The sequence below is a fragment of the Atta cephalotes genome (assembly GCF_000143395.1).
Source record: "Atta cephalotes unplaced genomic scaffold scaffold00090, whole genome shotgun sequence".
Lineage (NCBI taxonomy): Eukaryota > Metazoa > Arthropoda > Insecta > Hymenoptera > Formicidae > Atta > Atta cephalotes.
In genome coordinates, this window is record NW_012130154.1 from 205,736 (window position 1) to 223,111 (window position 17,376).

At 36.7% G+C, this 17,376-nt stretch overlaps 1 protein-coding gene across 1 annotated transcript in view; it reads right to left on the minus strand.

Annotated features, from left to right (window-relative positions):
* LOC105624833 (tyrosine-protein kinase Drl) overlaps positions 1–17,376 on the minus strand; it is a 76,582-nt gene that overhangs the window by 45,078 nt on the left and 14,128 nt on the right. Inside the window, exon 2 of the mRNA XM_012206185.1 lies at positions 5,260–5,387. Within this exon, the coding sequence (XP_012061575.1) occupies positions 5,260–5,387 (128 nt within the window). The remainder of the gene's footprint in view (positions 1–5,259; positions 5,388–17,376) is intronic.

Genomic DNA, 17,376 nt, shown 5'->3' on the forward strand with positions numbered 1-17,376 from the left:
AATCCGCGGTGAGTGCGTTTGTCACGGCCACCGCGGCGACGGTAGAGACGGGTGTCGGGTGTCCCCGTGGGTGATATTCCCTGTTATCCGAAACACGAGATTGTTATCCCACAGTACTTACCATACGTAAGCGCTGCGATGGCCGGAAGAACGAGACGGAAGGCGACTAGCGGATGGACCACAGGGGGGCGGAAAGCCAGTCTCCGGATTAGCACGGAGACATTAATCACCCCCGCGTCAGCCAACTAACGTGATCTCAGTGAATTTGCAATTAATTCGAAATTGCCGTCATCATCGCACCGTAAAGGCTCTCGGACGCGCGTCGTTTACATCATGCATACATATCGGAACGCTCGCGACGAGATACGGCCTGTTCCGATGCGGACGCGTACGATCGCCTGTGATGAATGAGCAGCTCGGATTTCATTAATTAACGGAAGTGGCCGGAATTCGATGGTACGTGGACGCGTCATTCGACAAAGCGAACGTCCGCCGAGTACATCGCAAATTGGTATTTAGTAGTTAAGGGATATGTTCCCAGGCGAATATTGAATATTGATCTGATTCTCACGAGAATTTGTAAAAGCTTAATGCAACGTTATTTCACATTAGAAATCGAAAGTTTGTAACGATATTTATACGAGTTTTGATAATTAGTTTGATAACATTAATATCCGGATCAGAGTTGGGGAAACAATTTTCCATTACATTTTTCAATAAAATTCGTCTGTGAATTTTTATTTAATTAGTAGCCATTTAGATGCCTAATTTTTAAGATTTATTTAAATGTTTAAATTATTAAATTAAACTATGAAGATTTAAAAATATTATGTAAAACAAATCATTAATAATAATTCATTTATGAAGATACAGCTTTTGCAATAATTTTTTCCACAAACGCAAAATTACATTTTATGGTAAATGCTGCATATTTCAATTATATAAAAGCACCTTCGCATGAGATAGACATGTGCACGTCTAATTGAAAAGAGGTCCCTGACAGATTATCAGACACGTCAACTGTGATAAAACAAGGGCGACAGATCGTGCCCTCCGTGCGTAAGGGAATGGCGCCGGACTCGATGTGAGTTGCAGTAATATCTTTTTTTCTTACGGAGAGTACGCCCCATCGAGTTCCCATCGGCCCCGAGAGACCAACGGTATTACAAGTAATTGTCGCCCTGGGGAGATCGCAGACGACCCTATATTCACCCCAGTTCCCAACCCGATCTCGGAGATGGAACGAGGATGCGGGAGGAAGCAAGGCGAAGGAAAAATGAGTGAAGAAACAAGAGAAAAAAAATATGATACCTACTTAGGAAAACAGAAACAAGAGATGGAAAATATGAGCGAAATAAGAATGTGTAAAAGAAAATAACATAAGATATATGAAAAAAAAAATTAGCTTTGCGAAGAAGAAGGGGAAGAGAAAGAAAGAATCGAGAGCAGAATAGAACAGTATCGTGTACCGCCAGACTGCGATACCCTTCCACGTTTTCCACCCTATCGCCATACCCTGGTCCCAACTCGAGGGATAAAAAAGTAGCGCGAAACTTTCGCTTAACAAGTGGATGATTCACAAATCATCCCCGATTCGGCATGACGCTATCCCTCGTCGATGAGAAACTTCGTTTCAGTCTATATCCTTGTGCAGAACAACCAATAACTTTCGTTTCGCTGCAGGCAACGAGTCAAGAACAGAAGAAAAGATGAAAGGACGACGGGGAGGAAATAAATGCATAATACCCCGATTCATCGTACGAATCAAGAACCTAATCGAGGGTGCTATCGCTCAAAGTTGCTTCCGCCTCTGTGTTTGCGATCTCTTTTTGCTTTTCTCCAGGTCCTCACTTTGCTCCATTTTTCACTGCCGCGGTGACGTTTTCCGAGGGCAATCTTACCGATGAAACATGTTAAAAGTGAAAAATAGCGTTTCCTTCCTGTTCGTGCCGTCAACAACGAGTCGCTCGTCGACGCGATTCCAACATTTCGCGACCGGAATAACAGTGGAATTATGCACGAACGGAGAGTGCCATCGCGATATGCGATCAATTCGTTCGTAGGGAACTACTCGATAGATGAAACCGTCGGATAAAGCGAGTAACAGAGTGTCGTGACTCATCGATCGAACTTGGCGGTCCAGATGACCGGATTAGTTAGAACGTACATCGCGATATCCTATAAAAGATCTTCTCATCCGATCACAGGATGCAGATATGCGAAAACTGTATGGTATTCCGGTGAGTCAGAATCACGACGGATGTGTAGTGTATTCCCCTGATAGAGGAAAAGAAGTTTTTGTCCGAGGATAGACTGGATAACACTACGTTTAATCGAGTTGCTACTGAATGCGCCATAAGGCATCATATCTCAACGTGCATAAATGTGTTTGGACGAAATTTGCTATGCTTTTAGCAAGCAGCAAGAAATTTTTAATATATATCAGAGTCTCGCGAATTCATCAGAGTCTGCATTTTAACGTTTTGCACATGCATCACTTGCCTTCCATTTATGAGTTTATTGATAAATCTTCTTATAGAAATCTTTCTTCTCAGAGAATGTTTAACTTAAGATATTAGCATTCTGAATTCCTAATGCAACGTATGACGTAAACGGCAAAAATTTAATTCTAAAAAGTTTTAAAAGTTCCAAGAAGAAACAGAAAAAGAATATTTAAAAGACAGAGAAGAAAAGAAACTTTTCTCGACCTATTTTCAATTAATATTACATATTTTAAAAATTATTTTAATAATAGAAAAAAATATTAAAAAGAATATGCCTGCAGTTAAGAAATTCTACTTTTCTTTAGATTTTAAAGATAATTTAGAATTTATTTTCACGCTTCCAATTAATAATTTAACATTTCAATTCAATTAATAATTTAACAATTATGTGTTAACTGTTCAAACCATTTAGAACCAATAAAGCATCCACACAAATTCTTTTAATGGGTAATTATCGTAGAACTATCTACACAAAATTAAATGACCAATTTTCGTGCTGGTTCTCATCCCGTTACGCACCATCCTTCTATTCTTTCATCGTCTCCAACCATTTTCAACAGCAAAACTCTTCCGTCGTGTCGAAAGTGAACAAAAGATAAGGCGAAACGACAGCTCCGTGATCACGGAAATGGTGTGATTTCGCAGTTAACGAACCTGCGAATAGGTCCACGAGATAGCGAGTAGAAGTGGAAGACTGGAAAACACTCCCTTGCGGGATAAGATGGGTCGCCGTAGTATTCTCGCAATAAAGCATCCACCGTAATGGTACTAGACGTATGTTATACGCGAGCAAGTGGATGGATGTCTTTCCAACGATAGCGACACACCTCTAACAACGAACTGAGATTCATAGCGTGAACATATCGGTCTTTTACGGACGCTCTGAAAATCTCTGGATTCAATTTGGAATTGACGATACGGGTTTCATCAACAGATGGCAACAAGTAAAGTAATTTGTCGGCCTCATTTAACTTTGTGACCAAATAAACGCGAGCGAATACGAACCGTAATCGGTTTAACTTCTATTTTCGCGCGCGCGCATGTTGATCTTATATAAAGATTTTATTAATTCTTAATGCTGAGCTATATATACATATAACATATTATATATTTAGAGAACCTATTATTTATATTACTATACAAATATTTGTAATACTAATAAAAAATGTCTAATTATCTATATTTTTAAAGTAATTATTGATACATGATGTTTTTATTTTTCTATACAAATATTTCTATACAAAATCATTACCGAGGAAAATATTGAGTATATGGAAATAATATAATTTTTAATAATAATCATCCAAAGAATTTGATAGAAAGAAATAATATGATAATGTATAGATTGAAGCTAATCAGCAGAATAATAACTAACAGAATTCGGTATAGCAATCACAATCAATGCTGTAGCAGTTGGAACGGTGATTTCCTTGTCGTTTAACATCCCATCGAGGGAGAACCGCGACTTTTCATGTTTTTCCCGCGTTCTCTACCATATCGTGAGGGGGTTTCGAGGGTGCGTTTGGTTTCCTTGGTGACCGAAGGGAGCGCAAAACTGAACCGCACGGTGTACACCGACTTGCTCCGTCCCTTTCACGCCCAGGCCATCTGTTTGTATTTCATATTGATAGAGTATTGATACAGCCCTGCACTGTCGTGCCTCACCCCTCATGAGCTATGCCAAGCCCCTCTTAACCCTCGGCGAACACCCCCGGTAAACCACCGTGACGGGCCACCATCCCGCAGTGGAACGTAAACGAGGATACCGTGTGTTACCATTCCAGCCGGGTCACGTGTTTACTTTGTTCCGCATTGTTACGTCTCGTTAATGGCCGGCGGAAACGTTTTACTCGAGCACACGGCATTGCCATTTTAACATCCCTTGGCGACAGTCACAACTATATGAATCGAGATTCCTTTTATAATCAAAGAAAGTAGTTCTCCTTGTACACTCCTTGTTTGTAATAATGTCATAAGACATATATATTGTATATTAAAAGAGCTAAAGCTTTTTGTTTCAAGTAGATTTTGAATGGGAATAAGAAGTCTAAGTTCACAAATTTCTTTTAAGAGACCGTAAGCCGTAAGTTGTAAGTAATGATACGTCCATCAGAGAACTTACGTTTTTAGGTAGAAGAATTGTGCTCAATTTGTTTAAATTTAACGATTAAAGCCCAAAAATAGTTTAAAGAAATTAACGTCACTTAATCTCGATCAGCTTACTGCTTATGGCCTCTTAAACCAAAGTTGTGACCGAAATTAACGTCAAAACGATATTAAGTATAATTCATACATGGAGAGGTCTAAAATTTTATTGATATAAATCTGAAAATAATTTTGTTGGAATCCAATTGATAATTAGAATATAAAAATTTTTTGCAGCATTGCTTATTATTTTTTAATTTTCTGTAATTATTTTGTTAAGTGAAAATGGAGCGAGAAATATTCAATACAAATAAGTGAAAAGTAGGCCATATTTGATCAAGGTGCGTATTAAAGTTCAATGTTGTATGAATTTTTATAATTTCCAATTTAAGCAAATTGCACACTGTTAATATTATTCATTTCTAAAACACTGTACATAATTTATTCCGAAAAATATATATATGTAAATAATTATTTGAGTTCAACAATTAAAATTATTTTCAGATCCAATAAAATTTTTAATCTTTCAGATAAATCATTCTTTTTGTATAGAACTAGATACTTGATTGCGGTAGAAGCGTCTTACAATTAGATACATATATTTACATACCGGATGTCCTACGAGGCTCTGCCATGAAAATTCTAGGTCCGCTATGTTCGCCGGCACAGGTACGACGAAATTCATCGCGTACGTGTTGACCACCCCTTCCCGAACATAGTACAACTCGGCCTCGAGTCCTGAAAGCAGAATAGCAGAATGTATCGATTGGACGATCAATTATGAAAAAGCTGTACAATGCCGCCGGCAAAGTTTACCTCCATCTTCCCTGCCCCGATGAATCGACCGATCGCGAACTACGGCACGTGCAGCCCTTCGTTATAAGTTGAGGACATTGACCACGGTCGTGTCTTCTTTACACGAAGTATCACAGTGCACGGAATTCATTTCCATGGAAACTTCAGGAGACAGAATAATGTCGTCGTTCTCTCTGTCGAGAGAAACTTCTCGTTTCAACGGTACGCGAATTGCGCAGTACAGAATTATTGTCGGAGCTTTGATAGAGTATTACATGAGCTTTCTTCTGAATCTTTACAATATTTACACTAGTATACAATCTTTCTCTTGATCTTATCATAGTATGTGCTGTCATAGTGTGTGCTGTACATTTATATATAACTTGTAGCAATATAGATTAATAACGGAGAGAACGAAAAGCGAAATGTCTATCACGAATGCACATATCGACGTATGATATCGGCATGACAAGAGGTCTAATACGACGATTATTATCGGTATATTTCGCATACGACGAAATCGTATCTCGGGGAATATCTACCGCGAAATAACCACGAAGATTCCGCGAACGGATTTATAATATGAATCCGTCGATGTCAGGTACTCCATCCTACCCTGCTCGGTGCACATCTTCCTTTCTCAGTGGATCATGATCTGAAAATTCCTCTTGGGCACTCACACGTATAGTTGTGCCTCCGCCCTTCTCTCCCTTCTTCCTCTCCCCCCCCCGGCACCTCTCCGTCACCGCCAGCAAAATCTCATGTAGATACATAAGGATCTGAATTTCCTCAGGCGATCGGATGCGTCATCCGTCTGCCTTCACGTATGACTACGCAATTCGATATCACGCTCGCGAACAAGCTCTCTGTCAGATATACCGTACGTACATAGGTACCTACCGTCGTGTTCGGCGCAACGTGGTCGCGTTTGCACCGCGATAAGATCCTTTAAAAAAGCGAGATATTCAGATCCAGAGTGCTGTACATTCGATGAAAGAGAAGCACATAAAATGCAGTAAAAGAGAGAAAAATGGAAAGAACAGAGGTAAAGAGGAAATGTGGAAAGGATCGAATGTTTTACAAATCCGTACGATATCTGTTATGAGCAAGAATACTTGTCGCGATTTGAGGAAAATTAACACTGTTAAAAATTGAAAAACTTCACCTCCTCTGAACTGTAATTCGTTATTAACACGTCTTTGATTAAACACTGCAATTTAGCTTTTAATTAAATTATATAAACTCTGTAACTATTTCTATTTAAATTTAAATTGTTACACAGTAACTTTTGTTGAAAAATATTTTTATTGTTATTTCTAAACAGAACTATTTTTCAGATATCCTTACGTAACACATAACACATTGTAGAGTTAGGAAAGTTTTAACTGCAATAACAGATTCACTATAACTCTAAATGGTCTGACTCTGCAAAGAGTTCTACTACTTTTGTGCTTTCAGTTCTTTGATAGTTAAAAGAGTTAATAACATTTAATTTCTTGATAAATTTTTATTCACTTTTGAAATATTATAGAATATAAAATCGTATTATATATCGTAAATATTATAGAATATAAAATCACAATATAAATATTATTTTAATATTTTGAAATTATTAAAACAAAACTATTTGTCTGCAATCGTTAGACATTTATAATGTAATTTTTTGTTATTTATTCGCGTACAAATTCATATAAACATAAAAATAATAAGAATTCATAATTAAAGTAAAGATAGAAAAAGGATGCACAAAATTAAGTATATCAATAAAACAAATTTAATGTAACGAAAAAATTTAATAAACAAATTCACATAGTTGTAAAATAAAATCTTCCTTGTAAAATAAAATCTTAATGAAATTAAAATCTGAAAAATCTTAATGGACTGTACAATCTATTCTTCGCAAAGTGTTGAGCAAGACGCGAGCTCCTGTGATACGGTTTAGCGACAGCTTAACGTTTCGTGAATATACGTATACATTGAAATGCTGGTAGTCGAAGTTTAAGGCGGCGGGCGTCGGGCGGACTCGAGGGTAAGCGTAGTAAGAAGATTAAGTAACTTTCTACTTCGTGCCCCGGGTCTTACGGAGGAAAGACTAACACCCGGTAGAGAAACTGATAATGACAGTCGGCTGTGTATTAAGCGAAACATCCGCGAAATCGAATTAATCCCTCTGTACTTCATTTTATTATCAGACGTTAATCCCGGCTAAAGTGGAGAGTCATGTCTGACTAAGTAAACGCGTTACCACTTGCACTTCAAGATGCCCCGAAACTCGTCCCCGAAAATGTCTCTTCCTAATAGTACCGTGTGACGCGTATTTATACATTTTCTGTTTCAAAAGTATAATTGTGTTTAATAGTATTTATTCAAAACTCTGTAAGTTGTATGAAATGAGGTAAGTAGTTCCAGTAACCAGATATGTACGCTATGTCCGGACATTTACACAAAACTTTATATTTGTTTATATTATTATTAATCTCAAATGCTTTTTTTAAATTTAATATACATGTATTATAATTAATATTTAATTGTAATTTTTAAATCTAATTAAATTATAATATTGTAAAAAAAAACATTTGAGAGATTAATAATAATAAATTTTGTGTAAGTATCCTGACATAGGTACATTGAGACATTTGCTTGAATAAAACTATCCTTTATTCGCGTAGTTAGTACTCTCTAAAACTTTTAAAGTGATCTCACTCTGAAGAGTAAAATCTCACTCTTTAGAATGAAATTCACAGAATTTAGAGAGTATCTAAAACACAAAGCTGAAAACAAAATATAACGCGATTTATATTGAATTTTTGTTTTAAACTAAGAGCAGCGTAAATTAAGAGGATTTGTGGATAGGGATATGCTCTCTGTTATATAAATGCAACATTTCAGGATATAGACGCCTTGAGCTCTCATCAATATCAAAATTCTTTCTTTGATTCATCGTAAAAGTGATGCGAACGACTTCACTAATAGGAACCTTTTCATTACAAACGCCCGTGAACGATTAGCTTTCAGTTCCAGCCAATTAAATCACTCGCTCACGAAATGGACGCGTGCGACCAGCCGGAAAATCGCGAACTTCCGATGGACACGAATCTTTATCCAGCTTTTTCCTCTTTTTCTATTTAACGCGTCGCGAAATAGCCGGGATGCAAAGTTGTCGGAGATATTTATACGTCGGTTTATCAGTCGCAGCTATCCAAAGCCATACCCGCGGGAATGCCGCACACGTAAAACGGAACCAGCTTCGAGATATAGTCGAAGCAGCGAGAGCGAGCGAGGCACGATCCCGTGCCGAGAAAAGTGTGGGCGTATAGTCTCTCTGTCTCACACGCGCACCGTGGAGGAGCCTGAGAGATTCAGTCGGTGTGTTGGAAAGCCGGGAGAAAATATTTCACAAGAAGATAAATCTTAGACGATCCCACGAGGTACGAGCACGCGCAACTAACTCAGGTGGATTAAGTTCCGCGATATCGTCTGGGGGTTTTGAGTGGGCAACAAATGGACATAATCAGGTTGTGCGCCGCTCGCTGTGGCACAGCCGTTGCATTACGTTGCTGGGATTACGGGGACTGCGTAGGCGACTCCGCGTATACCGCTATCGTAGATTTCATTTCACGGCATCCCGCATCTTCGTTTCGACGTAGGTACATTAAAGTTTGGGACGGCGAAAAGTTAGCGGCGCGAGCAAACGTGTAATTGCACCTCGCTCTTTGCACATGGTTTCGCAGCATCATATATGTTTGTAGAGTCTGCAGCTTAAATTGCTGCTGCATCTATGGGCAAACTTTACTATATGCGTGCGAAAGGATGAGAACTAATAGTATGTTAAGTGTGTATTTTCTCTCTCCTGAGAAATGAAGTAGTTGATTATTTAAAACATACTTATATGCACTTATATGGACTTATTTTGATTTTAAACAAGAAGTAGAGAGTGTAATATTCTCCGCAACATTCTTCGAATTCCTTATATAAAGATCTATCGCTAGTGAAACTCTTCGTAAAAAGAATTCCTTTCATTCTGTTTAAAATTGCTTGAAAAATAAAATGTTACTTATTGCTTTCACACTTAATTAAATCTATTGGAGATATATTCATAGAGCTGTCACATTTCCTGCACGGTAATCTTTCTTCAGTCTTTTACGTAACTTCGAGAAGTACCTGCGTATAAAAGTTTTCTATCTTTCAAGGCATGGAAATTCCGTGAGGCGGACTTGAACGATGTAGCGTGCAGACATGCGAGCGCGCGTGCAAATATCATTTATTTTATCTTTTATTACATAGTTTGTCCTTTCATATGATAAAATCGCGGTCGAATCCATCAAATCACGTGACGTATCTTCCACATGCAACCATGCGAGATCACTGCGGGTCATAGGGCGATCTATCAATTTGCCGTCGGAGACCACGGAAGGAAGAATTTAGAAAGAAGGGTGGCTGGTTCTCCTGTCTTATCCCATGGGAGACGGCTCTCCGTTGGATGAGAGCACGGGAAACATGGAAGATAGTTTATAGATGCTTCTTCAGAAGTGAAGCTTCATCTACAGATAGGGTTTCCTGCTTTGATGGCGCTAAGTAGAATATCGTGTTTGGCATATCAACGACTACCTTGGGTCATTAAAGCAGTCACTGCGATTTCACTTACAATGTTACTCTCGATTGCCTCTAAACAGAAATCTACCATTTTTGAAGATTACAACTATCTTGTTGAAAATTTAGTTATGAAATAATTAATGATTTATTGGATGGACAATCTATTAATTTTTCCTTAATTAAATGCATTAGAAATATACTGAAAGACATATCGTTTTAAGTTAAATACACATGTGTGCCACTTGGAGGTAGAAAGTCTCACTCTAGAAGCATTATACCATGCCAGGAAAATTGAATTAGCATAGGGATTGACGTTGTGTGTCGCAGACTGATGCGACGCCAAATTGAATTTGAAATGAACGCGCGCGAGTAACTGCGTTTCGTACAATCCTCTGTCAATAACGTAAACGGTTTGTAAAGTTTAAATTTTAGAGATCATGCTCAAATATATAAAGGATATTCTACAACTTGGCGAGTTTTTAAATTTTTAATAATAGGTTCTCTAATGAATTTGAAATCGAGTTTTTAACAAAAAATAGTAAAAATATCGAGAGATCATTATTTGTCGCAATTTTTAAATTTCCAATATCATATACTTTGCAGCTAAGATTTAAATCAAGAGTCTATTAAAATAAAGTTTACTTACAATTAAAGGATATGATTTCATTGTTTATTTATTCTCCTAAAATTTGCGAGAAATGCTTCTTTCTCAATTATTCTATCTCTTCAATAATATATATACACATATATATATATATATATATATATATATATATATGTTATTTTATAAGATCGATATATTAATTAGTAGAAAAGAAATATATTTGTAATATTGAACATTCTTTAGAATTTCGACGCTATTCAATACGTAGACGTCTTCCTAAATTTTATTTTCTGTGCTAACTGGATGTTAGAATAAAGCAAACTAATTTGTTTCATGTTATCTTTTGTCCTTACGTGAAACTAACAAGTCTAATTTATTAGCACGGTTCCATGTTCTAGCATATGCTTCCGGGATCGTTCACTTCTAAGTCGCGACAATCCATTAACATTGCACACCGCGCAATTTGTATTCACCTAACAGCCAGGCTAAGCACCGAGGAGCATGGATGTTCTTCAAGTGGATATTCCAAGCGTGCAGAAGGGAAGACACGCGAGGGTTCGATCAGGGTCAGGAGCCAAGGTAAACACATTAAGGATACAACATCCTGCAGGAAACACATCCTCCGCCGATAGGGGAACTTCGCGTGCGTCGCATGGCTGACTACGACGGAAATTCGAACATCTCGCGGATCGCCGGAGATGGAAAAAGTCGCGTATATCCCTTGGAAACTTAATCTCCTGGATCTTGTTTCCCCCAATCGCCGTTTCCACTCGTTTACCCCTTTGTCAGTAATGAATCGCTCTTTTCCATCAAACGATATCATGTCCACGTATTCATGTTTTGGATACTTGACTCACCCTTTGTTTAATTTTGCCAGAAGTTCTAGCGCGGATTTCTGTTTTTTGGACACATTACTTCGTAGCAGTTTGCCAACAAATTGATTGCTCTACTTGTTGTTATGACGATGATACTAATGCAATTATAATTACATTTTTTCATGCATTTTCATTCGTTCAATTATACATTTTCATTGAAAAAGTTGTACACTTTTCTTATCGTACTTTTATCTGATAAATATATTTATCTATTGTATGTAATATAAAAATTGACTTTATTATTGTATCTGTGTATATGTGGTTTTTCACGATAAATTTATCTTTGGAAAATTTGAGTTAACACATTTCATGTGTCTCAAACGATTCATTCAAATTTATGTGTTAATTTAAGATGAATATGTTAGAAAGTAATTACAAGTATCATTTAAGAAAATAAATACAAAGGATGTAATATTGACAAACCATGGAATTTTATACATAATTTTTTCAATAAAAATTGACTTTTATAATATATTAAATTGACACATATTTTATTCATTCATTTTAAAATTTACGTTTTGAAACACATTATTTTTAAGTTATTTATTTATTTATTTACTCATAAATTGTGCTATTTCGATATTAAAAAATATGATTGAATATCAATTTAACACAAACTATTTAAATAACATAATCACATTATGTTAAATTAACATTCAAATATGTTAAAAAATTTAACACAAAAAAGTTAACAAAGACTTGAGTGGACCGTTTCAACACAAATGTTTTCACTGTGTTGCAAATATTGGAACTCTAATGATTGAAAGAGTCGCGGGGAATAATCGATACTGGTGCATCGAGCCGAGCGCAATGCGGCACCACGACCTTGAGCAGTTTCCACGATTCATTTTATCTGAGTCATTTATCGCGAGATCCGCGCCTTGCGAGCGTATGCGTTGGCGCCGGATAGAATTCCGTAGGAGTCATTTATTGTTCCCGGGGCGCGCGCGTAGAGTGCGCGGCGTCACGTCGACTAGTCGAATTTGCAATAAAGAAGATAGATGCGATGGAAGGAATATCGCCAGAAGCTAATCTTTTACTCTTCCACTTCGTTCGGTCTTCCTCCTTCATTCGTTATTCATTAGAGTCCACCTTGTTTCACCGGCAAAGCGGTACGGTACGAGTTGCATTTCGCTGCGAGAGAGACTCGACGACGTACGAGGAGTTGGAAGTGCATAAGTAACGTGGATTTATTTCTTTTGTCTCTTTTATGCCGTAAAGATATAGAAAGAAATTTATTATACCTTCCCGTATCAAAAATATTCATAATGTTTCAACAGATTTTAATAACTCCATTTATGTAGTTTCCCGCATTTTTCACATAATTTTCTCTCTTTTTTTTTGTATCAGCGTAACTTATTTTATTTCAAGCACGAAAAGAACGTACCATATAACCACTGTTTTATCTTAGTAACGTTTAAGTGATCAATTTCTATTTCAAGTGTTTATTTGTGTACTTCGAACTAAGAAAAAGAGGAAAAACGAGAAGCAAGGGTTGTTAGAACAAGCTGGCGTCACTTTTCGCAAATTATCTCGACGAAGGTCCGAACCAACTCTCGCTTCTCTGCTCGTGAGTTTTCTCTGAAAATTATCTACATTCGTTCAACGGCAGTCTCATCTCTCGGAAACCTTTCCCCATTCTATTGCCGGCTTTCTCTTTGCTCGGTTCGTTTCTAGTTTTCGACGTCTTGTCCGAGGTTTCGTCGGATAGTTGGCGTAAAAGAGCCGAGGGCGAATGCTGCGGAAAATCAACGATGGACCAGAAAGGAAAAAAGGAGAAAAATGAAAGAAAAATGGGACGGGAAAAACAAGAAGTAACGGAAGAAAGACAAAGAGGATGGAGCAAAAAGAAGCGGATGAGTCTTTCGGGACGGTTGTTCTTCGAAGTTGGCCGCGAAAGAGCGTCGCGTTCTCATCCAGTTGAACGGGATGTTTGTCTTTAATTAAAATCAGTCGCAACTTGCCTGTTTCACGAAAATTCGCCGTTGGTTTTCCCCTATCGCACGCTCAGTTTGTCTCCCTCTCCTGTCGGTCGCTTGTCGCTTTGTCGGGCAGAATTCTTAATATTCAATTATACCCCCTGCTTTTAATTAGTTGCGCATGGCCCCTCGGGCACGATTGTCGGCGAATGGTAATCGTTCAAGCCAATAAATTTGTTGTTTCAGGTAGATTGAAACATTTATTAAATATTGATCCGGCATCATGAGAATGTGAGTATTACACGATCCGACCCTACCTCTTTCTTTCTCGTTGCTCAATTATTGCAATGGCATTCGTTAATTTTGGAACGGCAGCATTAGCGATGACTAATGAATCAGCGCTCACCGTTAATGTCAATGGTTCGTAGGGCACGTAAGCGAGATATTTGGATTTCGCTCCAAAGTCTGCACATAGCTAGGCCTTTCCTGTGCAATTGACGACCTAATGCAAATTTAACTTTCGTTCGTTACAAATTTCTTATGTAACGAGAGCACTTCTCTTATCCAACTATCTTACTCATTTATTCATTTTACGTAGACTGTACAGTCACGTTAATTTACATTTACGTTAGTCAGCAATCTGTTTCCGCGCTAATTCACGTTACATTGACATTATTTAAAATAGAGAGAATAGAATTTGTCAATCTATCAGTAACAGGATGAGATACAAAGAAAATAATAGATGGATAATTTGTGTTGACTCACAATTATCATAAAATTAGTTAATTTGTCCATTTAATCACAAATTTTAATTGTATTTAAAATTTTTAATAATACATTAAAATATATGTTGATATTGATAAAAAAATAAACGCGCGGATTATTATTATTAAAAATGAAAGGTGTAGTAGAAACATGAAAAAATTAGATAATAAATATGGAATAAAGCCTTAAAAAAATTAGATCGCCTGAAAGTATTTTGCTTTTTTTAATAACAAAAATTCAACGAAATTTTCCTCACGTATCATTCTTTTAACAGTTTAACGTAGGTCTGTGATAAAACCTTCCTGTTTCCTCGGCGACGGTAAATAGTTGAAGCTATAAACAAACGGAAGGTGGCTGCCGTGAAAAACTGTGTTCGCGAGAGGAGCGACGGTGGCAACCGAGGGATGAATGCGAAAAAGGGGCCACCGCGATGCAAGCTTTCATTACATCGAGACTACAGCTGTACGGAAAAAAAGGCAATTTTATTCACCTCTTTGTTACGGAAGTATTTTAACGCTAAACCAAGTTGGACGCTATTCACAAATTATTCGCTACACGGATTTCTCCTGAAAAAAAAAAGCGCATTCAATATAAACTGCACGATTGCAGCGGCGTTCGTGCATCGATTGTCATTGTTTGACAGTACGTGATGTATCCCTGGTGAAAGCCTAAAGCAGAATCGACACATTGTTGAATGCAATCTATATTTAATTGATCCAGATAAAAGATTTTGCTGATCGAACAATAAAATATGACTATTGTTTGATAAAATTTTAAATTTTTACGTATTGATTTAAAAAAGAGATTAAGACTGACTCTGATATGAGCCTTTTAAATATTATTTCAAAAAAATTGATATGTGTATTGTAACGATTCTTTGTTTTAACTTCAATAGGAAATTGAAAGAAAAATACATGTATTTTTTTAAAGACAGGATATTTGAAAAAAATCTCCGGAAAGATATCAACGTAATTGTCTCTCGTTTTATTAACTGTCGAAAAAGTGTGATTCGATCGTAATGTGCTCCAATCTGAAATGAAATAGACATCGTGACACGTGTGGCTAAATCGATACAATACATATAGACTGAAACCCGTGACAAATCATTAGAACGATCACAGTAACGAGGTGGACAATGACCCAAGAAGCAAAGAAATAATGGCGCATCCGTTCAAATAAAGCGAACGCGTGAAGCGTAATTAGCGACAATTATCGCGAGGAGTAATGTCGATGAGATACAAACGCACCGACAGTTCGTTAATGAACGTAATACCAGCGATACATCAATTTAATCGAACATACGTTAAGTGTTCCATTAAATTTTAACAAACACGTAGTACATTCGATGCTAGTAAACTCAATTTAATTGAGCTAAATTAGGATAGGGCAATACATGGAAATTGTAAAATCTATGCCATTCCAGTAATTAATTCTCAAAAGCGGCACTTTTATATTAATTTAAGTATATTAAATATTTTATTGCCAATTTTTACATACATTCCTCTTTCTTTTAATAATTCAAAAAAGAGAATTAATAACTCCTTAAAATTTCAAAAATAATTTATCAACCCCTTCTATAATATCTATTTATTATTTAACATCGATAATATGTTATCTTTGAAAACGTATATCTTTCACTTCGTAGTTCATCAGTCACAACTATCTGATAACACGCCGATTAATTAACGCATTCCTCTAAGTAGCGAGCAAATTAATAAACTAGATTGCTAATGCTATCCTGGCGTTATTGCGAAAGCAGTCAATCTCTCTAACTCGCCTACCATCAGACGTTTTATCAGCGATCGTTAATCGCCCTCGAGTGACGGTACTTCCTCTCCATGCTTTCCTTTCACACCCTTTCCCAACCCCTTTCACTCTTCTCCTGTCTGCCTAGGATGACGCTTCTCGGAATGCACATTCATTGCAGGATTTAACAGGACTGAAATTTGATTACTTTCCCTACGACATTCTACTTTACAATCGGCTGGTTATCTCCGCGAGTTTACATAATTTACAGGCATGTACGGAACATACAGAATGCTCTAATTATAAGTTATAAGCACTAAATCTGTTGTTTTTATGTATATATTTATAAATTTTTAAAATTGCGATCGTTTCTTCTTTAAAAAAATGTAAATAATTGATGTAAATATGAATAAAATTGAAAACAGTGAGTTTTTGTTAGTTAAACTTGCGATATACAATATTTTTAAAAAGTTTCTACTTTTTCTTAGTGAAGTAACATATATTTTTCCAACTGAAATGTCAATAAATAAATATTTTTACGAATGTTTTTAGATTGATAAAAGTTGTAGAAATATATTTCAATTTTTGTTAAGAAAAGTTCGATCTCAAATCAGAGAATCTTCTAAGTAAGAAGAGTGAAGGTGGAATCGAAGAATTAGCTTGCAAGAAATGACTCTCAACTTGCGAAGGCTATGAGAAGACAGAATTTTCGATCCTTTCTCGCGATCCATTCTTTACTTGCCTTTCTTGTGAAAAATAAAGGACGCAGTTTGAAGAGAAACGCCAGGAAAAAACGAGGCAACGATGCATACATATAAAGCTTCCGCAGAAGTGGTTTTGTTCGTAGAATTGGTCGATCGCTACCGCAGCTTCTCAATTAACCATCGCTGATTAAGAACTTCGTTCGACTGTTCGTGCACGGGCGATAATTAGGCGCGCTCAACTATCCGGAATTTTTAATTGGGAACATCCAACGGAAAAATTTTTGTTCTTCTCTGACGACTGGCCTGGCAAAGCTATAGAAAAAGAAAAGCGGAAGTTCCGACGTTGTCAGAGAATGCTAATTAAATCGCCGAATAGAACGTTCTCGCAATCGTATGAAAAAGTTTGCGTCGTTTCGTTGGCGATATTAATTTCGTGAATGAATTTCATTGTTTGAAACACAGATCGAAACGCCACGAGATTACAATCATTGAAAGAATTCATCTCAGAATCACTATCGTGAATAATTTATTGTTTCTAAGCAAGAACGTTTCGTCAAACAAATAAAATGGTTATGTAATTTATATTATACAAAATTATGTAATATAAAATTACGAAATTGACATTATTTGAATATTTTAATCAAGCGTCATTTTTTTATGAAGCGTTTATTATATATATATATATATATATATATATATATGTATGTAATAGACAACAGACAATAA